This window comes from Brienomyrus brachyistius, unplaced genomic scaffold (genome assembly GCF_023856365.1).
Source record: "Brienomyrus brachyistius isolate T26 unplaced genomic scaffold, BBRACH_0.4 scaffold33, whole genome shotgun sequence".
NCBI classification, from domain to species: Eukaryota; Metazoa; Chordata; class Actinopteri; order Osteoglossiformes; family Mormyridae; genus Brienomyrus; species Brienomyrus brachyistius.
Window position 1 is genome coordinate 3,389,600 of NW_026042308.1, and position 20,645 is coordinate 3,410,244.

General features: G+C 48.9%; 1 protein-coding gene across 1 annotated transcript in view; it reads right to left on the reverse strand.

Moving 5' to 3' along the window:
• Window positions 1-10,111: 10,111 nt before the first annotated feature.
• The window catches only part of LOC125721417 (NLR family CARD domain-containing protein 3-like), a 39,635-nt gene continuing 29,101 nt past the window's right edge, over window positions 10,112-20,645 (reverse strand). The window contains exons 11-15 of the mRNA XM_048997312.1: window positions 16,411-19,735; window positions 14,349-16,348; window positions 13,216-13,389; window positions 13,055-13,101; window positions 10,112-11,428 (exon numbers count right to left, since the gene is read on the reverse strand). Coding sequence (XP_048853269.1) covers window positions 19,708-19,735 — 28 coding nt within the window. The 3' untranslated portion in view covers window positions 10,112-11,428; window positions 13,055-13,101; window positions 13,216-13,389; window positions 14,349-16,348; window positions 16,411-19,707. The remainder of the gene's footprint in view (window positions 11,429-13,054; window positions 13,102-13,215; window positions 13,390-14,348; window positions 16,349-16,410; window positions 19,736-20,645) is intronic.

Here is a 20,645-nt window from a genome sequence, read left to right on the forward strand (position 1 = left end):
CGGAGTAGTTCCACTGTTTTTGTGCTTGTGGCATTTATCACTATGAAGACCTCTGGCCACTTTGAATATGCATCAATCACCACAAGAAACATACGATCTAGGAAAGGCCCAGCGTAGTCCACGTGGATCCTTTGCCAAGGGGCAGTTAGCCACTTCCAGCTGTGGACAGGGGCGGATGGAGGCTGTTTTTGCGTCTGCTGACATTCAGGACATAATTTGGCCATTTCCTCTATCTGTTGATCAATGCCTGGCCACCATATATAGCTTCTTGCAAGACTTTTCATTTTTACCACACCCAGGTGTCCATCATGAAGTGCTCCCAGGACTCGGGATCGCAGCTTGGGTGGCACAACAACTCTTGTACCCCACATGATGCACCCATGACACACGGATAACTGCTCGCGTCGACTGAAGTATTCAGGCAAGGCCACTGTGTTTTTGGCAGGCCACCCCTTCACAGTTAACTCAAAGACCTTTGCCATAGTTGGATCTCTGGATGTTTCCTGTTTGACCTGTGCGCTTGTGACAGGTAGGTTCTCCAGAAGGGTTGTATGGAACATCTCAGCTGGGTCTGCAGTGGCATTGACTTCAGGTTCACATGGTAAACGAGAGAGTCCATCAGCATTACCATGCCATGTTGTGCCTTTGTACTCAATCACGTATCTGTGTCCACCTAAAAACAATGCCCATCTTTGTAAACGTGCTGCAGTCATAGCCGGAATAGATTTCCTAGGGTTAAAAATGGCCACTAGGGGTTGGTGATCTGTAATTAATGTGAAACATTTGCCATATAGGTATTGGTTGAATTTCTTGACACCCCAAACAAGGCTAAGCCCTTCTCTGTCAATTTGTGCATAGTTCTTTTCAGCAGCACATAAAGATCTGGATGCAAAGGCAATAGGGCGTTCAGAGCCGTCCGGCATTTAGTGTGAAAGGACAGCACCTGTGCCATATGGCGAGGCATCACAAGCCAAGCGAAGAGGTAAATCTGGGTTACAGTGAGTCAAGACTTTTTCGGATGGGATAAGTTCTTTCGCAGTCTGGAATGCCAGGTCACAACTCTTTGTCCATTTCCAGGTCACTTTTGCTTGTAGGAGGCTGTTCAATGGATGAAGCACAGTTGCAAGATTTGGCAGGAATTTGTGATAGTAATTGACCAGTCCCAAAAATGAGCGAAGCTGGGAAACATTGGTGGGTTTTGGAGCCTTCAGGACGGCATCAATTTTGTCTCGTGATTTGTGGAGACCCTCTCTGTCTATTCTGTGCCCACAGAACTCAATGGAGTCTTTAAAGAACTCACATTTGTCCTTATTGGCTCTAAGTCCACACTCAGCTAGCCTCATTAGGACAGCCTCTAGATTAGCCAAGTGGGAGCTGTCGTCATGACCTGTCACAATAATGTCATCTAAGTAGCACTGGGTGCCTGGAATGCCCTGTAGCACTTGATCGATAGCACGCTGCCACATCGCAGGCGCGGATGCAGTACCAAACACTAGCCGATTGTACCGAAAGAGGCCTTTGTGGGTATTAATTGTTAGGTACTTTTTTGATTCAGCATCCATTTCCATTTGTAAATATGCTTGAGCCAAATCAATCTTTGAAAAATGTTGCCCTTCAGCTAATGAAGCAAAAATGTCCTCTATACGTGGTAACGGGTATTGATCTGCATGGAGAACTGGGTTGATTGTTACCTTAAAGTCGCCGCATAGCCTTATCGCGCCATTTTTCTTCACAACTGGTATGATTGGTGTTGCCCAGTCTGACCATTCAACTTTGCACAAAATACCCTGGTCCTCTAGTCGCTTTAGTTCTGTCTCTACTCTTGGACGCAACGCATAGGGGACAGGACGAGCTTTCAAAAACTTGGCTGAGGCACGCTCATCCACTGTGAGGTGTGCTTTCATGTGTTTTAAAGTTCCTATGCCCTCTTGGAAGACTGATGCTGTCCGTTGAAGTAAAATTTTCAGCTCTTCCTGTGTGGCTTTACGGCTTTCATTCTCAATGGGCTGCATTACCTTAATAGACTGCCAATTGAGCTTAATCATTTGCAGCCAGTCGCGTCCAAATAATGGTACACTTCCGCATTGCAGCACATACAAATCCAAAGTTTTCATTTTGTCTTCATGTTTCACTTTGACTTTAATTTTTCCCACCGGTGCCACCGTTTCTCCTGTATATGTTTTCAGTAACAGTGGTGTACGTTTCAATTTAATATTTGCAAACTTCTCTTTGTAATCTTTCAGCGATATAAGAGAAAGTGCTGATCCAGTGTCTAGTTCCATTTTTACTTTCTTTCCTTCAATCTCTGGGGTCACCCATATCATCCTCTTATCACTGCCTGACACTGAATGGAGCGCTATATGCCCCAACCCTGTGTCAGTATCATCTGAGGTTGAACCACTTGTATCGGTGTCATTCATTTCATTCACCCTTTTATCTCTTTTCTGGAATCTTTGTTTTTCCTCACTTTGCTTCATTTTACACATTCTCTGTATGTGGCCCTTTTTATTACAGTGTTTACAGTTCTTATCACGAAACCAGCAGTCTGCTTGGTCATGAGAACTTTTCCCACATCGGAAGCATACAGCTGCCTTGACTGGCTTGGTTGAGAATTTGTTAACATTATGAGTCTCACTTGTAATTTTCTTTTGTAACTGTGATGCATCCTTTGAGGCAGTTTCCATTGCCACTGCAATTTCTAATGCTTTGGCTAATGTCAAGTCTTTTTCGGTTAGGAGTCATCTTTGTATGCTTTCGTTATGCATACCGCACACAAGCCTGTCTCTGAGTGCGTCAGACAAACCCGCGCCAAACTGACAATGTTCTGCGAGCTTCCTGAGCTCTGCCATGTAGTTGGGAATTGATTTGTTCTTTTGCTGATTTCGGTTATGAAACCTGAATCTCTCTGCAATAACAAGTGGCCTCGGATTAAAGTGCTCCTGCAACAGTTTGGTTATATCTTTGAACGATTTCTGAGCAGGATTTTGCGGCGCGGTTAAACTCCTCAGTAAGTTGTATGTCTTTGCGCCCATAACACTCAGCAAGACTGCCACTTTTCTCTCATTTTCAATGTTGTTAGCTAAGCAATATTGTTCCAGTCTTTCGATATACGTGTCGCGGGGGTATGTGTGCCTGGGCACCTGCCCGTTCTGTCTGACGGGGGCATAACCAGACCTTTTACAGTGGGGTTGGGGGGGGGGGGGGGGAAGGGTGCCTGGGCACCTGCCCGTTCTGTCTGACGGGGGCATAACCAGACCTTTTACAGTGTGTTGGGGAGGCAAGGGTGACTGGGCACCTGCCCATTCTGCCAACGGGGGCATAACCAGACCTTTTACAGTGGGGTGGGGGTTGCAAGGCTGCCTGGGCACCAGCCCCTTCGATCCTACTGGGGAGTAACTAGACCTTTTACAGTGGGGTGGGGGTGGCAAGGGTGCCTGGGCAAATGCCCATTCTGTCTGACGGGGGCATAACCAGACCTTTTACAGTGGGGTGGGGGTTGCAAGGCTACCTGGGCACCAGCCCCTTCGATCCTACCGGGGCATAACCAGACCTTTTACAGTGTGTTGGGGAGGCAAGGGTGACTGGGCACCTGCCCATTCTGCCAACGGGGGCATAACCAGACCTTTTACAGTGGGGTGGGGGTTGCAAGGCTGCCTGGGCACCAGCCCCTTCGATCCTACTGGGGAGTAAGCAGACCTATTACACTAAGGTGGGGGTGGCAAGGGTGCCTGGGCACATGCCTTTTTTCTCTGACGGGGAGTACCCAGTTCTTTTAAATTGTGGTGGGGGGGGGGGGGGTAAGGGATCCTGGGCACCTGTACGTTATCTGACGGGGGCATAACCAGACCTTTCACAGTGGGGTGGGGGTGGCAAGGGTGTCTGGGCACCTTCCTATTCTGTCCAATGGGGGAGTAACCAGACCTTTTACAGTGGGGTGAGGGTGGCAAGGGTGCCTGGGCACCTGCCCGTTCTGTCTGACGGGGGCATAACCAGACCTTTTACAGTGTGGTGGGGGTTGCAAGGCTGCCGGGGCACCTGCCCGTTCTGTCTGACGGGGGCATAACCAGACCTTTTACAGTGTGGTGGGGGTTGCAAGGCTGCCGGGGAACCAACCCCTTCGATCCTACCGGGGAGTAACTAGACCTTTTACAGTGGGGTGGGGGTGGCAAGGGTGTCTGGGCACCTGCCCCTTCTGTACGACGGAGGAGCACCAAGAACTTTTACAGTGTGGTGGGGGTTGTCAGGCTGCCTGGGGACCTGTCCGTTCTGTATGACGGGGGCATAACCAGACCTTTTACAGTGGGGTGGGGGTGGCAAGGGTGCCTGGGCACCTGCCCGTTCTGTCTGACGGGGGCATAACCAGATCTTTTACAGTAGGGTGGGGGTGGCAAGGGTGTCTGGGTAGCTGCCCTTTTTGTCCGACGGGGGAGAACCTGACCTTTTACAGTGGGGTGGGGGGTGGCAAGGGTGCCTGGGCACCTTCCTATTCTGTCCAATGGGTGAGCAACCAGACCTTTTACAGTGTGTTAGGCAGGCAAGGGGTGCCTGGGCACCTGCCCATTCTGTCTAACGGGGGCATAACCAGACCTTTTACAGTGGGGTGGGGGTGGCAAGGGTGCCTGGGCACCTTCCTATTCTGTCCAATGGGTGAGCAACCAGACCTTTTACAGTGTGTTAGGCAGGCAAGGGGTGCCTGGGCACCTGCCCATTCTGTCTAACGGGGGCATAACCAGACCTTTTACAGTGGGGTGGGGGTGGCAAGGGTGCCTGTGCACCTGCCACTTCTGTCCTATGGGGGAGTAACCAGACCTTTTACAGTGGGGTGAGGGTGGCAAGGGTGCCTGGGCACCTGCCCGTTCTGTCTGACGGGGGCATAACCAGACCTTTCACACTGGGGTGGGGGTGGCAAGGGTGCCTGTGCACCTGCCCCTTCTGTCCTATGGGGGAGTAACCAGACCTTTTACAGTGGGGTGGGGGTGGCAAGGGTGCCTGGGCACCTGCCCGTTCTGTCTGACGGGGGCATAACCAGACCTTTTACAGTGTGGTGGGGGTTGCAAGGCTGCCGGGGCACCAACCCCTTCGATCCTACCGGGGAGTAAGCAGACCTATTACAGTGAGGTGGGGGTGGCAAGGGTGCCTGGGCACCTGCCCATTCTGTCTGACGGGGGCATAACCACACCTTTTACAGTGGGGTGGGGCTGGCAAGGGTGTCTGGGCACCTGCCCCTTCTGTCCGACGGAGGAGTAAGCAGACCTATTACAGTAAGGTGGGGGTGGCAAGGGTGCCTGGGCACATGCCTTTTTTCTCTGACGGGGAGTACCCAGTTCTTTTACAGTGTGGTGGGGGGGGTAAGGGATCCTGGGCACCTGCCCGTTGTCTGACGGGGGCATAACCAGAGCTTTCACAGTGGGGTGGGGGTGGGGTAAGAGATCCTGGGCACCTGCCCATTCTGTCTGACGGGGGCATAACCAGACCTTTTTCCGTGTGTTGGGGAGGCAAGGTTGCCTGGGCACCTGCCCATTCTGTCTGACGGGGGCATAACCAGACCTTTCACAGTGGGGTGGGGGTGGCAAGGGTGTCTGGGCACCTGCCCCTTCTGTCCGACGGAGGAGCACCCAGAACTTTTACAGTGTGGTGGGGGGCTTGTCAGGCTGCCTGGGCACCTATCCGTTCTCTGTGATGGGGGCGTGACCAGACCTTTAACTGTGTGGTAGGGGGGGGGGGGGGTAAGGTATCCTGGGAACCTGTCTGTTATCTGAACGGGGGCATAACCAGACCTTTCACAGTGTGTTGGGGAGGCAAGGTTGCCTGGGCACCTGCCCATTCTGTCTGACGGGGGCATAACCAGACCTTTTACAGTTTGGTGGGGGTGGCAAGGGTGTCTGGGCACCTTCCAATTCTGTCCAACGGGGGAGCAACCAGACCTTTTACAGTGGGGTGGGGGTGGCAAGGGTGCCTGGGCACCTGCCCGTTCTGTCTGACGGGGGCATAACCAGACCCTTCACAGTGGGGTTGGAGTGGCAAGGGTGTCTGGGAAACTGCCCGTCCTGTCTGACGGGGCTTTAACCAGACCTTTTTCAGGGGGGTGGGGGTGACAATGCTGCCTGGACACCTGCCCCTTCTGTCCTATGGGGGAGTAACCAGACCTTTTACAGTGTGTTGGGGAGGCAAGGGTGCCTGGGCACCTGCCCGTTCTGTCTGACGGGGGCATAACCAGACCTTTCACAGTGGGGTGGGGGTGGCAAGGGTGTCTGAGTAGCTGCCCTTTTGGTCCTACGGGGGAGAACCAGACCTTTTTCAGTGGGGTGGGGGTGGCAAGGTTGCCTGGGAAACTGCCCGTCCTGTCTGACAGGTCTATAACCAGACCTTTTGCGGGGGGGTGGGGGTAGCAATGCTGCCTGGGCACCAGCCCCTTCGATCCTACCGGGGAGTAACTAGACCTTTTACAGTGAGGTGGAGGTGGCAAGGGTGCCTGGGCACATGCCTTTTCTGTCTGACGGGGGCATAACCAGACCTTTTACAGGGGGGTGGGGGTGGCAATGCTGCCTGGACACCTGCCCCTTCTGTCCGAGGGAGGAGCACCCAGAACTTTTACAGTGTGGTGGGGGGGTTGTCAGGCTGCCTGGGCACCTATCCGTTCTCTGTGACGGGGGCATAGCAGGACCTTTTACAGTGTGGGGGGGGGGGGTGGCAAGGTTGCCTGGGAAACTGCCCGTCTTGTCTGACGGGGCTATAACCAGACCTTTTACAGTGGGGTGGGGGGTGGCAAGGGTGTCTGGGTACCTTCCTATTCTGTCCAACGGGAGAGCAACCAGACCTTTTACAGTGGGGTGGGGGTGGCAAGGGTGCCTGGGCACCTGCCCGTTCTGTCTAACGGGGGCATAACCAGACCTTTTACAGTGGGGTGGGGGTGGCAAGGGTGCCTGGGCACCTTCCTATTCTGTCCAATGGGTGAGCAACCAGACCTTTTACAGTGTGTTAGGCAGGCAAGGGGTGCCTGGGCACCTGCCCATTCTGTCTAACGGGGGCATAACCAGACCTTTTACAGTGGGGTGGGGGTGGCAAGGGTGCCTGTGCACCTGCCACTTCTGTCCTATGGGGGAGTAACCAGACCTTTTACAGTGGGGTGAGGGTGGCAAGGGTGCCTGGGCACCTGCCCGTTCTGTCTGACGGGGGCATAACCAGACCTTTCACACTGGGGTGGGGGTGGCAAGGGTGCCTGTGCACCTGCCCCTTCTGTCCTATGGGGGAGTAACCAGACCTTTTACAGTGGGGTGGGGGTGGCAAGGGTGCCTGGGCACCTGCCCGTTCTGTCTGACGGGGGCATAACCAGACCTATTACAGTAAGGTGGGGGTGGCAAGGGTGCCTGGGCACATGCCTTTTTTCTCTGACGGGGAGTACCCAGTTCTTTTACAGTGTGGTGGGGGGGGGTAAGGGATCCTGGGCACCTGCCCGTTGTCTGACGGGGGCATAACCAGACCTTTTTCCGTGTGTTGGGGAGGCAAGGTTGCCTGGGCACCTGCCCATTCTGTCTGACGGGGGCATAACCAGACCTTTCACAGTGGGGTGGGGGTGGCAAGGGTGTCTGGGCACCTGCCCCTTCTGTCCGACGGAGGAGCACCCAGAACTTTTACAGTGTGGTGGGGGGCTTGTCAGGCTGCCTGGGCACCTATCCGTTCTCTGTGATGGGGGCGTGACCAGACCTTTAACTGTGTGGTAGGGGGGGGGGGGGGTAAGGTATCCTGGGAACCTGTCTGTTATCTGAACGGGGGCATAACCAGACCTTTCACAGTGTGTTGGGGAGGCAAGGTTGCCTGGGCACCTGCCCATTCTGTCTGACGGGGGCATAACCAGACCTTTTACAGTTTGGTGGGGGTGGCAAGGGTGTCTGGGCACCTTCCAATTCTGTCCAACGGGGGAGCAACCAGACCTTTTACAGTGGGGTGGGGGTGGCAAGGGTGCCTGGGCACCTGCCCGTTCTGTCTGACGGGGGCATAACCAGACCCTTCACAGTGGGGTTGGAGTGGCAAGGGTGTCTGGGAAACTGCCCGTCCTGTCTGACGGGGGCATAACCAGACCTTTCACAGTGGGGTGGGGGTGGCAAGGGTGTCTGAGTAGCTGCCCTTTTGGTCCTACGGGGGAGAACCAGACCTTTTTCAGTGGGGTGGGGGTGGCAAGGTTGCCTGGGAAACTGCCCGTCCTGTCTGACAGGTCTATAACCAGACCTTTTGCGGGGGGGTGGGGGTAGCAATGCTGCCTGGGCACCAGCCCCTTCGATCCTACCGGGGAGTAACTAGACCTTTTACAGTGAGGTGGAGGTGGCAAGGGTGCCTGGGCACATGCCTTTTCTGTCTGACGGGGGCATAACCAGACCTTTTACAGGGGGGTGGGGGTGGCAATGCTGCCTGGACACCTGCCCCTTCTGTCCGAGGGAGGAGCACCCAGAACTTTTACAGTGTGGTGGGGGGGTTGTCAGGCTGCCTGGGCACCTATCCGTTCTCTGTGACGGGGGCATAGCAGGACCTTTTACAGTGTGGGGGGGGGGGGTGGCAAGGTTGCCTGGGAAACTGCCCGTCTTGTCTGACGGGGCTATAACCAGACCTTTTACAGTGGGGTGGGGGTGGCAAGGGTGTCTGGGTACCTTCCTATTCTGTCCAACGGGAGAGCAACCAGACCTTTTACAGTGGGGTGGGGGTGGCAAGGGTGCCTGGGCACCTGCCCGTTCTGTCTGACGGGGGCATAACCAGACCTTTTACAGTGGGGTGGGGGTGGCAAGGGTGCCTGGGCACCAGCCAATTCTGTCCTACGGGGGAGTAAGCAGACCTATTACAGTAAGGTGGGGGTGGCAAGGGTGCCTGGGCACATGCCTTTTTTCTCTGACGGGGAGTACCCAGTTCTTTTACAGTGTGGTGGGGGGGGTAAGGGATCCTGGGCACCTGCCCGTTGTCTGACGGGGGCATAACCAGAACTTTTACAGTAGGGTGGGGGTGGCAAGGGTGTCTGGGTAGCTGCCCTTTTTGTACGACGGGGGAGAACCAGACCTTTTGCAGTGGGGTGGGGGTGGCAATGCTGCCTGGCCACCAGCCCCTTCGATCCTTCCGGGGAGTAACTAGACCTTTTACAGTGGGGTGGGGGTGGCAAGGGTGCCTGGGCACATGCCTTTTCTGTCTGACGGGGGCATAACCAGACCTTTTTCCGTGTGTTGGGGAGGCAAGGTTGCCTGGGCACCTGCCCATTCTGTCTGACGGGGGCATAACCAGACCTTTCACAGTGGGGTGGGGGTGGCAAGGGTGTCTGGGCACCTGCCCCTTCTGTCCGACGGAGGAGCACCCAGAACTTTTACAGTGTGGTGGGGGGCTTGTCAGGCTGCCTGGGCACCTATCCGTTCTCTGTGATGGGGGCGTGACCAGACCTTTCACAGTGGGGTGGGGGTGGCAAGGGTGCCCGGGCACCTGCCCGTTCTGTCTGACAGGGCTTTAACCAGACCTTTTAGAGTTGATTGGGGGTGGCAAGGCTCCCTGCGAAACTATCCGTTCTGTCTGACGGGGGCATAACCAGACCTTTTGCAGTGGGGTGGGGGTGGCAAGCGTGCCTGGGCACCTGCCCGTTCTGTCTGACGGGGGCATAACAAGACCTTTTACAGTGTGGTGGTGGGGGGGGGGGGGGTAAGGGTGTCTGGGAAACTGCCCCTTCTATCCTACGGGGGAGTAATCTGACCTTTTACAGTGGGGTGGGGGGGGGGGGGGGGGTTAAGAGACCCTGGGCATCTGCCCATTCTGTCCGACGGGGGAGCAACCAGACCTATTACTGGGGGGTGGGGGTGGCAAGGGTGTTTATTATTTTACAAATCAAATTTCTTTATTTATTTAAATATATTAATAATACTTTTATTTACTTTAATCCACTGAACCAGGACATAATTATATTTTCCAGTTTTTTTCAGTCTGTTATGTCTCTAGTTAAATGATTATTATACACATTGATTGAGTGTCATTATGTCAGTTATGTTCAGCTGCAGTAATACAGTGAATTTAACTTAATCCATCAGACTGTGGTTTCATTATGTTACTCAGTTATGCTTTGGGTGACGCTGAAGCAGGACATTAATAGGACAGAACAGAAAGCCTTTATTGTCATTGTACAGGGAGGGAATACAGTAAACAGACATAAATATATAATATATAAAATGTACATATACAGGAGAAGGGGATAGCCCCGCCCCCCAATCAGGATTACATTTAATTACATTTTAGTCAGAGAGAAAACGTATAAAAAACAATATTTTTCATGTTTATTCAGCTCACTGAACACAGGCATTTATCTTTTGTCAAACACACAGTTCTGTGTAAAAGTCTTAGTCAGTCCAAAGAAATGTTTAAAGCTGTTTATATGGGTAGCAAGTGTACTTTGGCTTAGAACAAAAAACACAATTTAACATTAGAACGTGTGCAAATTAAGAATAACACAATAAAAACTAGTAATAATTTCTTCTGTTTCCTAAAAAGTTACTGATATCTAGTTGGATGGCTAGATGAACACCGCTTCAGTTCCCAAACTTCTCCTCAGGGGCACCTCAGCCGTTCCACGATTTTGTCAAATTTCACCAACAGCTCAGTTAAATAATTAAATATATTGGTTTAAAAAGTCAGTGAGAGATTGACTAGCTGTATGAGGTCTGCTAGTGGCCAAGTCAAAAAATACATGGCTGCACTGGTTCTGAAATGGCGAAGCTGACACACTTTGACAGGCATCATATCATAGTTTTACACCAACACGAGGATAATCTAAACATCATTTTCTTTGTCTGCCTAAGACTTTTGCACAGTTCTGTACATTTCAGACTAAAAAGGATAATAAAGGTTAAAAAGCAGAGATTTTACCTTTTTGCAGGAGAACCAGCAACACGTCACAGTGACACTGAGGAGTTTCTATAAACCCAAAACCCTGGATAGAGGGACTCAGTGAATGAGGTGAATCTGTGCAGGGGGGTCAGTCCATCAGAGGAGACTCTGTAGAAGGACAGAGCACCAGCCCCCCAGTCCAGATACACTCCTACTCTGCGGGAGTCTGAGGGCTCTATGGGTATGAGAGTCTCTTTATTATTGTGCAGGACAGAGTATCTGTCAGTATCACACCACAGACTCCATGACTTGTCACTGTATCCAAGCCCACAGTCATAACTCCATCCTTTCCTCCTGATCCCTTTACAAGTGACTCCTATCAGGACTGCAACTCCATCCCACTCAGCCTCCCAGTAACAGCGACCAGTCAGACTCTCTCTGCACAGAACTTGGGGCCATCTGTCAAATCTCTCTGGATGATCAGGATATGGCAGCTGCTCTGCCCCCCCTGTCACCTTCCTGTTCCCCCCTGACAGAGATACTTCTCTGTTTGCAGTGTTGGGGTCCAGCGTCAGCTGGCAGGAGTCTGTAGGCAGGAGGAAGAATTATTAATCCCATCAGGCCGCCTGTACTTTATGTTTCTGTACGATATAAAAACAGCACAGCTTCCCCTAACGAAGCGGGAACTGAAGTTTATGAAACATAAAGAGGGCGCGCGACGGCGGCGGGAAGAGCCGCCAAAATGGGGCGCGAGCTAAACTAACAGCTTAATTAATTTAATTAAAAAATGACAAAGCAGCGACATTCATCAGACATATTCATCACAAGCATATTTACCACAAAACGGCACCAGAGATCAATACTAAAGTCAGTGTCTTTCCTTCAAACCGCTAATTCCGGCGCATCCGGCTCGAAAATGGCCATCAATAACAGAATATTTAAGTAATATTATTACACGTTTAAAGTGATATTTAATAAACATTTGGATCTGGATTCTGATATAAACGATGATTCCGGCACAGATCGTGCATCATAAAAAACAGGAAGGTTTTCATTAATTCAGAAAAATATTGCTCTGAAAAACGGGATTATTATCTCATTAATTCGGAAAAACAGAATTAATTTCCCCCAGATGAATGCAATACGCTTCCATAGAGAACCGCTTACCGCGCGCGTGACTGTAGATGCTGCGCCGCTGCCGCGAGGCGTGAGCCCCGCATCTAGCGCACGCACGCGGCCGCTCTAATCTGTTAACATGGGCGCCGAAATGAAATTTGATATTTTCCGCCGCACATCCAGTGTGTCCTGGGCGCTAATTTCTTTTAGCACCGTGGATCAGCAGAACTTTTTAATATTCACGAGTGAAGCCCTACACGATTGGCTGGCTGATTAATATTTATGAGAGGGGCACTACCTCATTGGCCAGTTAACATCGACTTGTGCTGCCTGTTTCTTCTACCTAAAGCAGGGGTGTCCAAATCCAGTCCTGGGGGGCCGGTGCCCTGTGTAGCTCAGCTCTTTCCCTGTTCCACCATAAATAATTCAGCTCAAGAGCTGTGTGGTTATTAGCACAAGGAGATGATTCAGGTGTGTTAAATGAGGGGAAACCCAAAAATGTGCAGGACTCTGGCCCTCCAGGACTGGATTTGGGCTCCTCTGGTTTAGGTGATTCAGTGACCAATCAGTAATATTCTCTCATGAATTTTAAGGAATGTTCCAGAACCACCCTGTAAAAATGCAAATTCACATTTTGCACTTGAGGAGAGAGTCCGGTCTCACTGCCTACAGGTGCCTCCTTAGGACAATACTAACGAATCTCTCACAGAAAACACAAACACTCACGGCATCCGCAAAAAGAACAAATGCAAAGGATTCTTTTTTTGTGAAATTAAATATGTATAACTAATTCAGAATATATTTAACCATCCTACACTCCCACACAAACACGAAGATAATACAAGCAGCTTTGCAAATAAAGCATTTGCAAAAAATATTTTAAAAACCGATTAAATTAATTGATAGTGTTTTGGTGATAATTTTGATTTTTTGTTTCCCGTTTGGATGTTTGTCTAAAATGACATGAAACTCACCTAAACACAAACATGGAAATCCATCTACACACAGTGCAAAAAGCCACTCATCACAACAATTGTGTGAATACAACCATAACATAGCATGGTATTATTAATAAAAAACATGCAAAGACACTTACATTTCTGTAAGCCTGCTCTGGTCCTGCACTCTCCACCGTAATCCACACTACAGGAGAAGCAGAATTATATAGTACTGCTGTATCCATTTATTTATTGGTGCCTCTTCTTCACATACATGCATAAGTATCTGTAGCGTGTCAGACACACACTCTGTACTCACTGCAGCTTCTCCAGTTTACAGCTGGGATCCTCCAGTACAGCAGAGAGCAGCTTCACTCCTGAGTCTCCTGGGTGATTGTAGCTCAGGTCCAGCTCTCTCAGGTGTGAGGGGTTTGACCTCAGAGCTGAAGCCAGGGAAGAACAGCCTTCTTCTGTGACTCTACAGCCTGACAGTCTGCAGAAACATGGGAAAAAAATCCACAATAAATAAGATCACCTGACCATTACAAGCATTACTTTTAAGCAAAAGTGACTCCTCTAATAAATATTTCAATAATCACACAAAATTAACATCTTTTGAACATTTTATAAGAACCTATACTTCTCAGAACCAGATCCAGTCGATATAGAATCATTTAAAAATAATCTAGACTTACCCATATTAACCAATGAAACAGCAGATGCCCTTGATGCCAGAGGTGGAGATTTCAGGTCCAGAGAGTACAAATCCAGACCAAGATTTTGTTTCAACCAACCAGATGAATATAAAGAGTCACAGTCACAGAGACTCAACTGGTTTGTTGAAACAAAATCTTGGTCTGGATTTGTACTCCCTGGACCTGAAATCTCCACCTCTGCTTGATGCACCATTAACATCAGAAGAACTCCATAAGGTCCTCAACCAAATGCCTAACAACCAATCGCCAGACCGGATGGTTACCCTGCAGAAATCTATAGGCCATTACAGTGTTATTGAAACCTGATAAAGACCAAACACAGCCCTCCAGTTACCGGCCATTACAGTGTTATTGAAACCTGATAAAGACCCAACACAACCCTCCAGTTACCCGGCACTCTCATTCATGAATAACTTGAAAATCATTACAAAAGCTCTCGCCACTCAGTTACAGACAGTCATTCCTACTATAATCCATCCTGATCAGACAGATTTCATCAAGACAAGACATGCCTCGGACAACATCTATAGATTATTTAATTTAGTCTAGACTGCTCAGCATACCCATACTAAAACCATGATTACATCATTAGATGCAGAAACTGCATCTGACAGTCAGGTGGACATTCCTCTTTAATACATTGCATAGATTTGGCTTCGGAGAATCGTTCACCCACTGGGTTAAAATACTGTACAGCTCAGCCAAAGCTACAGTGTCACAGATGGGATGACATCACCTGCATTCACACTCCGACGGGGAAGACGGCCTGCATGCCCACTCTCTCCTTCACTGTTTGCCATCTTCATAGAAACAATTGTGGCAGCAATACGACAGAACAGTGAAATAAATGGAATTCATACTAATAAGTCAACCCAAAATTATTCTCTATGCAGATGATATCTTGCTGTTTTTATGAAACCCTCAAAATATGACATTTTAATTTTATTAATACCTTTTCAAATCTATCAAACTACACAATAAACTGGAAAAAAACCCATAATATTCTCACTGTCTGAAGATGCCTGGGATTCAGCCGATCAGGATGGTCCATTTCACACTGGAAATATCCGGTACTTGGGTATCTACATCTCCCACAGGCTGTCTGACTTGGTTACCCTCAACTACACCCCCTTATTCAAAACAATAGATGAGTCTCCCACTTAAATCAATAAAAATAAAATTACTCGTCCAGAATAAATTCAGAAAAATTCTTTCAAACTCATTAATGTCACATTTTTGCTGGAAAAACAAAAACTCAAAATCAAACATTCCACATTACAGAAATGTAAATCTCAAGTTGGATTACAAGCTCATTTTTCTTAATTATTACTTAGCAAATCAACTGCAAGACTTAACTAAATGGTCACACTACAGCAGTAACAGCAGCTCATGGTTACAGCAGGAGCAGCTGTACTGTAAAAATCTCAGACATGCAGACTTACTCAAAATTTCATTAAAGAAACAAAATTGCTTTAACAACACAGTGCTGCCATTTCCACAGCACTGACAGCCCAGTGGAAAGCCATTAAAATCACTAACTGTACTCTCATACCCTGTAAATACACGCCAATCTGGAATAATCTGGACTTCCTACTTCACAATATCACTATTCACTATCACTCACGGGGACAGAAAGGGATTACACATCTCCACCTCCTTTTCAGTAACAGTCATTTCATGACATTCGAAGACTTAATCCATAAATACGAGTTGAGAATAAGCAATTTTTCTAATATTTACTAACTGAATCCAGCATCAAAACCAAAACGAACCTCACACATAATACACTGAATCCTCCTCAGATGAGCCAACATTCTGCAACTTAAAAATAAAAAGAAACCTCTAGAATATATAATCCACAATCTGCGACAGAGACATTGATATTTGTACCAAAAATTAATTGGAATAAGGACCTTATCTTTTCCCCCAGCTCTGATTTCTGGATGGACATCTGCAACAACATATTCACAGTGACAAATACTGGCCTTCAGTTCAGTACAAAGTAATTCACATAAAACATGTGACTCAATATAAAAAGTAGTCAGTACTGATACCTGCTCACAGTGTACAAGGGGTGTCACAGATAATTATCTGCATACTCTGTGGGCCTGTATACCTGCTCACAGTGCACCATGGGTGTCACAGATAATTATCTGCATGCTCTGTTGGCCTGTATACCTGTTCACAGTGCACTATAGGTGTCACAGATAATTATCTGCATGCTCTGTGGGACTGTATACCAGCTCACAGTGCACCATGGGTGTCACAGATAATTATCTGCATGCTCTGTTGGCCTGTATACCTGCTCACAGTGCACCATGGGTGTCACAGATAATTATCTGCATGCTCTGTTGGCCTGTATACCTGCTCACAGTGCACCATGGGTGTCACAGATAATTATCTGCATGCTCTGTGGGCCTGTATACCTGCTCACAGTGCACCATGGGTGTCACAGGTAATTATCTGCATGCTCTGTTGGCCTGTATACCTGCTCACAGTGCACCATGGGTGTCACAGATAATTATCTGCATGCTCTGTTGGCCTGTATACCTGCTCACAGTGCACTATGGGTGCCATAGATAATTATCTTCATGCTCTGTGGGCCTGTATACCTGCTCACAGTGCACCATGGGTGTCACAGGTAATTATCTGCATGCTCTGTTGGCCTGTATACCTGCTCACAGTGCACCATGGGTGTCACAGGTAATTATCTGCATGCTCTGTTGGCCTGTATACCTGCTCACAGTGCACCATGGGTGTCACAGATAATTAGCTGCATGCTCTGTTGGCCTGTATACCTGCTCACAGTGCACCATGGGTGTCACAGATAATTATCTGCATGCTCTGTTGGCCTGTATACCTGCTCACAGTGCACCATGGGTGTCACAGGTAATTATCTGCATGCTCTGTTGGCCTGTATACCTGCTCACAGTGTACAATGGGTGTCACAGATAATTATCTGCATGCTCTGTTGGCCTGTATACCTGCTCACAGTGCACCATGGGTGTCACAGATAATTATCTGCATGCTCTGTTGGCCTGTATACCTGCTCACAGTGCACCATGGGTGTCACAGATAATTATCTGCATGCTCTGTTGGCCTGTATACCTGCTCACAGTGCACCATGGGTGTCACAGGTAATTATCTGCATGCTCTGTTGGCCTGTATACCTGCTCACAGTGCACCATGGGTGTCACAGATAATTATCTGTATGCTCTGTGGGACTGTATACCAGCTCACAGTGCACCATGGGTGTCACAGGTAATTATCTGCATGCTCTGTTGGCCTGTATACCTGCTTACAGTGCACCATGGGTGTCACAGATAATTATCTGCATGCTCTGTTGGCCTGTATACCTGCTCACAGTGCACCATGGGTGTCACAGGTAATTATCTGCATGCTCTGTTGGCCTGTATACCTGCTCACAGTGCACCATGGGTGTCACAGATAATTATCTGCATGCTCTGTTGGCCTGTATACCTGCTCACAGTGCACCATGGGTGTCACAGATAATTATCTGCATGCTCTGTTGGCCTGTATACCTGCTCACAGTGCACCATGGGTGTCACAGGTAATTATCTGCATGCTCTGTTGGCCTGTATACCAGCTCACAGTGCACCATGGGTGTCACAGGTAATTATCTGCATGCTCTGTTGGCCTGTATACCTGCTCACAGTGCACCATGGGTGTCACAGATAATTATCTGCATGCTCTGTTGGCCTGTATACCTGCTCACAGTGCACCATGGGTGTCACAGGTAATTATCTGCATGCTCTGTTGGCCTGTATACCAGCTCACAGTGCACCATGGGTGTCACAGATAATTATCTGCATGCTCTGTGGGCCTGTATACCTGCGCACAGTGCACCATGGGTGTCACAGATAATTATCTGCATGCTCTGTTGGCCTGTATACCTGCTCACAGTGCACCATGGGTGTCACAGATAATTATCTGCATGCTCTGTGGGCCTGTATACCTCCTCACAGTGTACAATGAGTGTCACAGATAATTATCTGCATGCTCTGTGGGCCTGTATACCTGCTCACAGTGCACCATGGGTGTCACAGATAATTATCTGCATGCTCTGTGGGCCTGTATACCTGCTCACAGTGCACCATGGGTGTCACAGATAATTATCTGCATGCTCTGTGGGCCTGTATACCTGCTCACAGTGCACCATGGGTGTCACAGATAATTATCTGCATGCTCTGTGGGCCTGTATACCTGCTCACAGTGCACCATGGGTGTCACAGGTAATTACTGTATGTTCTCTATAGGTGAAAGATCTGGACTGCAGACAGGCCAATTCAGCACCCGGGCTCTTCTCCGACGAAGCCATGTGCTTGTAATAGCTGCAGTATGTGGTTTTGCATTGTCCTGCTGAAATACACAAGGCCTTCCCTCAAACAGACATCCTCTGGAGGGGAGCATGTGTTGCTCTAAAACCTTTATATAACTTTCAGCATTCATAGTTCCTTCCAAAACATGCAAGCTGCCCATACCGTATGCACTTATGCACCCCCATACCATCAGAGATGCTGGCTTTTGAACTGAACGCTGATAACACGCTGGAAGGTCTCCCTCCTCTTTAGCCCGGAGGACACGGCGCCCTTCATTACCAACAAGAATGTCACATTTGGACTCGTCTGACCATAGAACACTTTCCCTCTTTGAAACAGTCCATTTCAAATGAGTCTTGGCCCACAGGACACGACGGCGCTTCTGGACCATGTTCAGATATGGCTTCCTTTTTGCATGATAGAGCTTTAGCTGGCATCTGCAGATGGCACGGCGGATTGTGTTTACCGACTGTGCTTTCTGGAAGTATTCCTGGGCCCATTTAGTAATGTCACTGACACAATCATGCCGATGAGTGATGTAGAGTCGTCTGAGGGCCCGAAGACCACGGGCATCCAATACAGGTCTTCGGCCTTTGAACATTTGTAATATCATCTATGTTCTGTTGTGAATAAAATATAGGCTCATGTGATTTGAAAGTGTTTTATTTGTTATTTCATTCAAATATAAAGTACTTTTCTAGAATTCTGGTTGTTTGTATGTTTGCTGGGGGCGGCAAGGTGGTGCAGTGGTTAGCACTATTGCCTAACACCTCTGGGACCCGGGTTCAAGTCTCCACCTGGGTCACATGTGTGTGGCGTTTGCATGTTCTCCCCATGTCGTCGTGGGGTTTCCTCCGGGTACTCCGGTTTTCCCCACAGTCCAAAAACATGCTGAGGCTAATTGGAGTTGCTAAATTGCCCGACTGGTATGTGAATGTGCCCTGCGATGGGTTGGCCCCCCATGCTGGGTTGTTCCCTACCTTTTGCCTATTGCTTCCGGGATAGGCTCCGGACCCCCAGCGACCCAGTAGGATAAGCGGTTTGGAAAATGGATGGATGGATGTATGTTTGCAGCAAACTATTTTGTGAATAAAAGCTACCTCAACGCCCACCGCCCCCTTACTTTTTTGCAGTTATTTTTATTAATTATTATTATTACTGTTTGATTCATGTATTGTATGTTTCAGTCATTACAGATATGTATGAAAGTGTGTCTGTGTATGTATGGACATTCACATCTATGTATTAATATACACTGCTCAAAAAAATTGAAGGAACACTTTTTAATATGTGTAGCATCAAGTCTATTAAAGTTCTGGGATATTGATCAGGTCAGTTAAGTAGCGGAGGGGGTTGTTAATCAGTTTCAGCCGCTTTAGTGTTAATGAAATTATCAACAGGTGAACTAGAGGGGCAACAATGAGACGACCCCCAAACCAGGAATGGTTTAACAGGTGGGGGCCACTGGCATTTTTCCCTCCTCATCTTTTCTGACAGTGTTTTCACTAGTTTTGCATTTGGCGACGGTCAGTGTCACTACTGGTAGCATGAGGCGATACCTGGACCCTACAGAGGTTGCACAGGTAGTCCAACTCCTCCAGGATGGCGCATCAGTACGTGCCATTGCCAGAAGGTTTGCTGTGTCTCCCAGCACAATCTCAAGGGCATGGAGGTTCAAATCCTTGAACCCATTGTCAGACCCTATGCTGGTGCGGTGGGTCCTGGGTTCCTCCTGGTGCACGACAATGCCCGGCCTCATGTGGCAAGAGCATGTAGGCAGTTCCTGGAGGATGAAGGAATTGATACCATTGACTGCCCCCCACGGACATTATGTTTCGTCCACTCGATGCCACCAGGTTGCACCTCAGACTGTCCAGAAGCTCAGTGATACCCTGGTCCAGATGTGAGAGGAGATCCTCCAGGACATCATCCATGGTCTCATTAGGACGATGCCCCGACATTGTCAGGCATGCATACAACCATGTGGGGGCCATACAAACTACTGAGTATGATACTGTTACTGTAATGAAATTTCAACAAAATGGACTAGTCTGCCACATCATTTTTCACTTTGATTTTCAGGGTGTCTTTGAATTCAGCCCTCTGTAGGTTGATAATTTCATTTCCATCAAACGATGTGGCATCCTTTCATTCCTAACACATTACCCAGTCTACATCAGTATAGATATCCAGCATGATTTTTTTTCCCCCATTGATATCTGATGTGTTTTCAAAGTGTTCCTTTAATTTTTTTGAGGAGTGTATATGTGTGATAATTTTTTATTTACTAATTTCTTTTTGACAATTACGGCTCCAATCATCCACAATCATCATATATAAATAGAATCCTTCGTTTTTTACTTTTTCGCATTTATCTCCTTTTCTTTTCCTCTCCCCTCTACGACTCCTCACATTAAATACTGACTTCATTCGCCCCCCCATTCCTGCCACTTCAACTAGCCTCTACTTTGGGGTAGTGGTTCTTTTCACCTGTGCCTCTGGGTGGGGCAGGTCACCTAGTGCACTGGGGGTGGGGTGTCGCAGACACTCTCACAGACAGATACACTGTCACAGACACTCTCACAGACACATACACTGTCACAGACAATCTCACACACGCGTACCCTGCCACAGACACTGTCACACACACGTACCCTGTCACAGACACTCTCACACACACGTACCCTGCCACA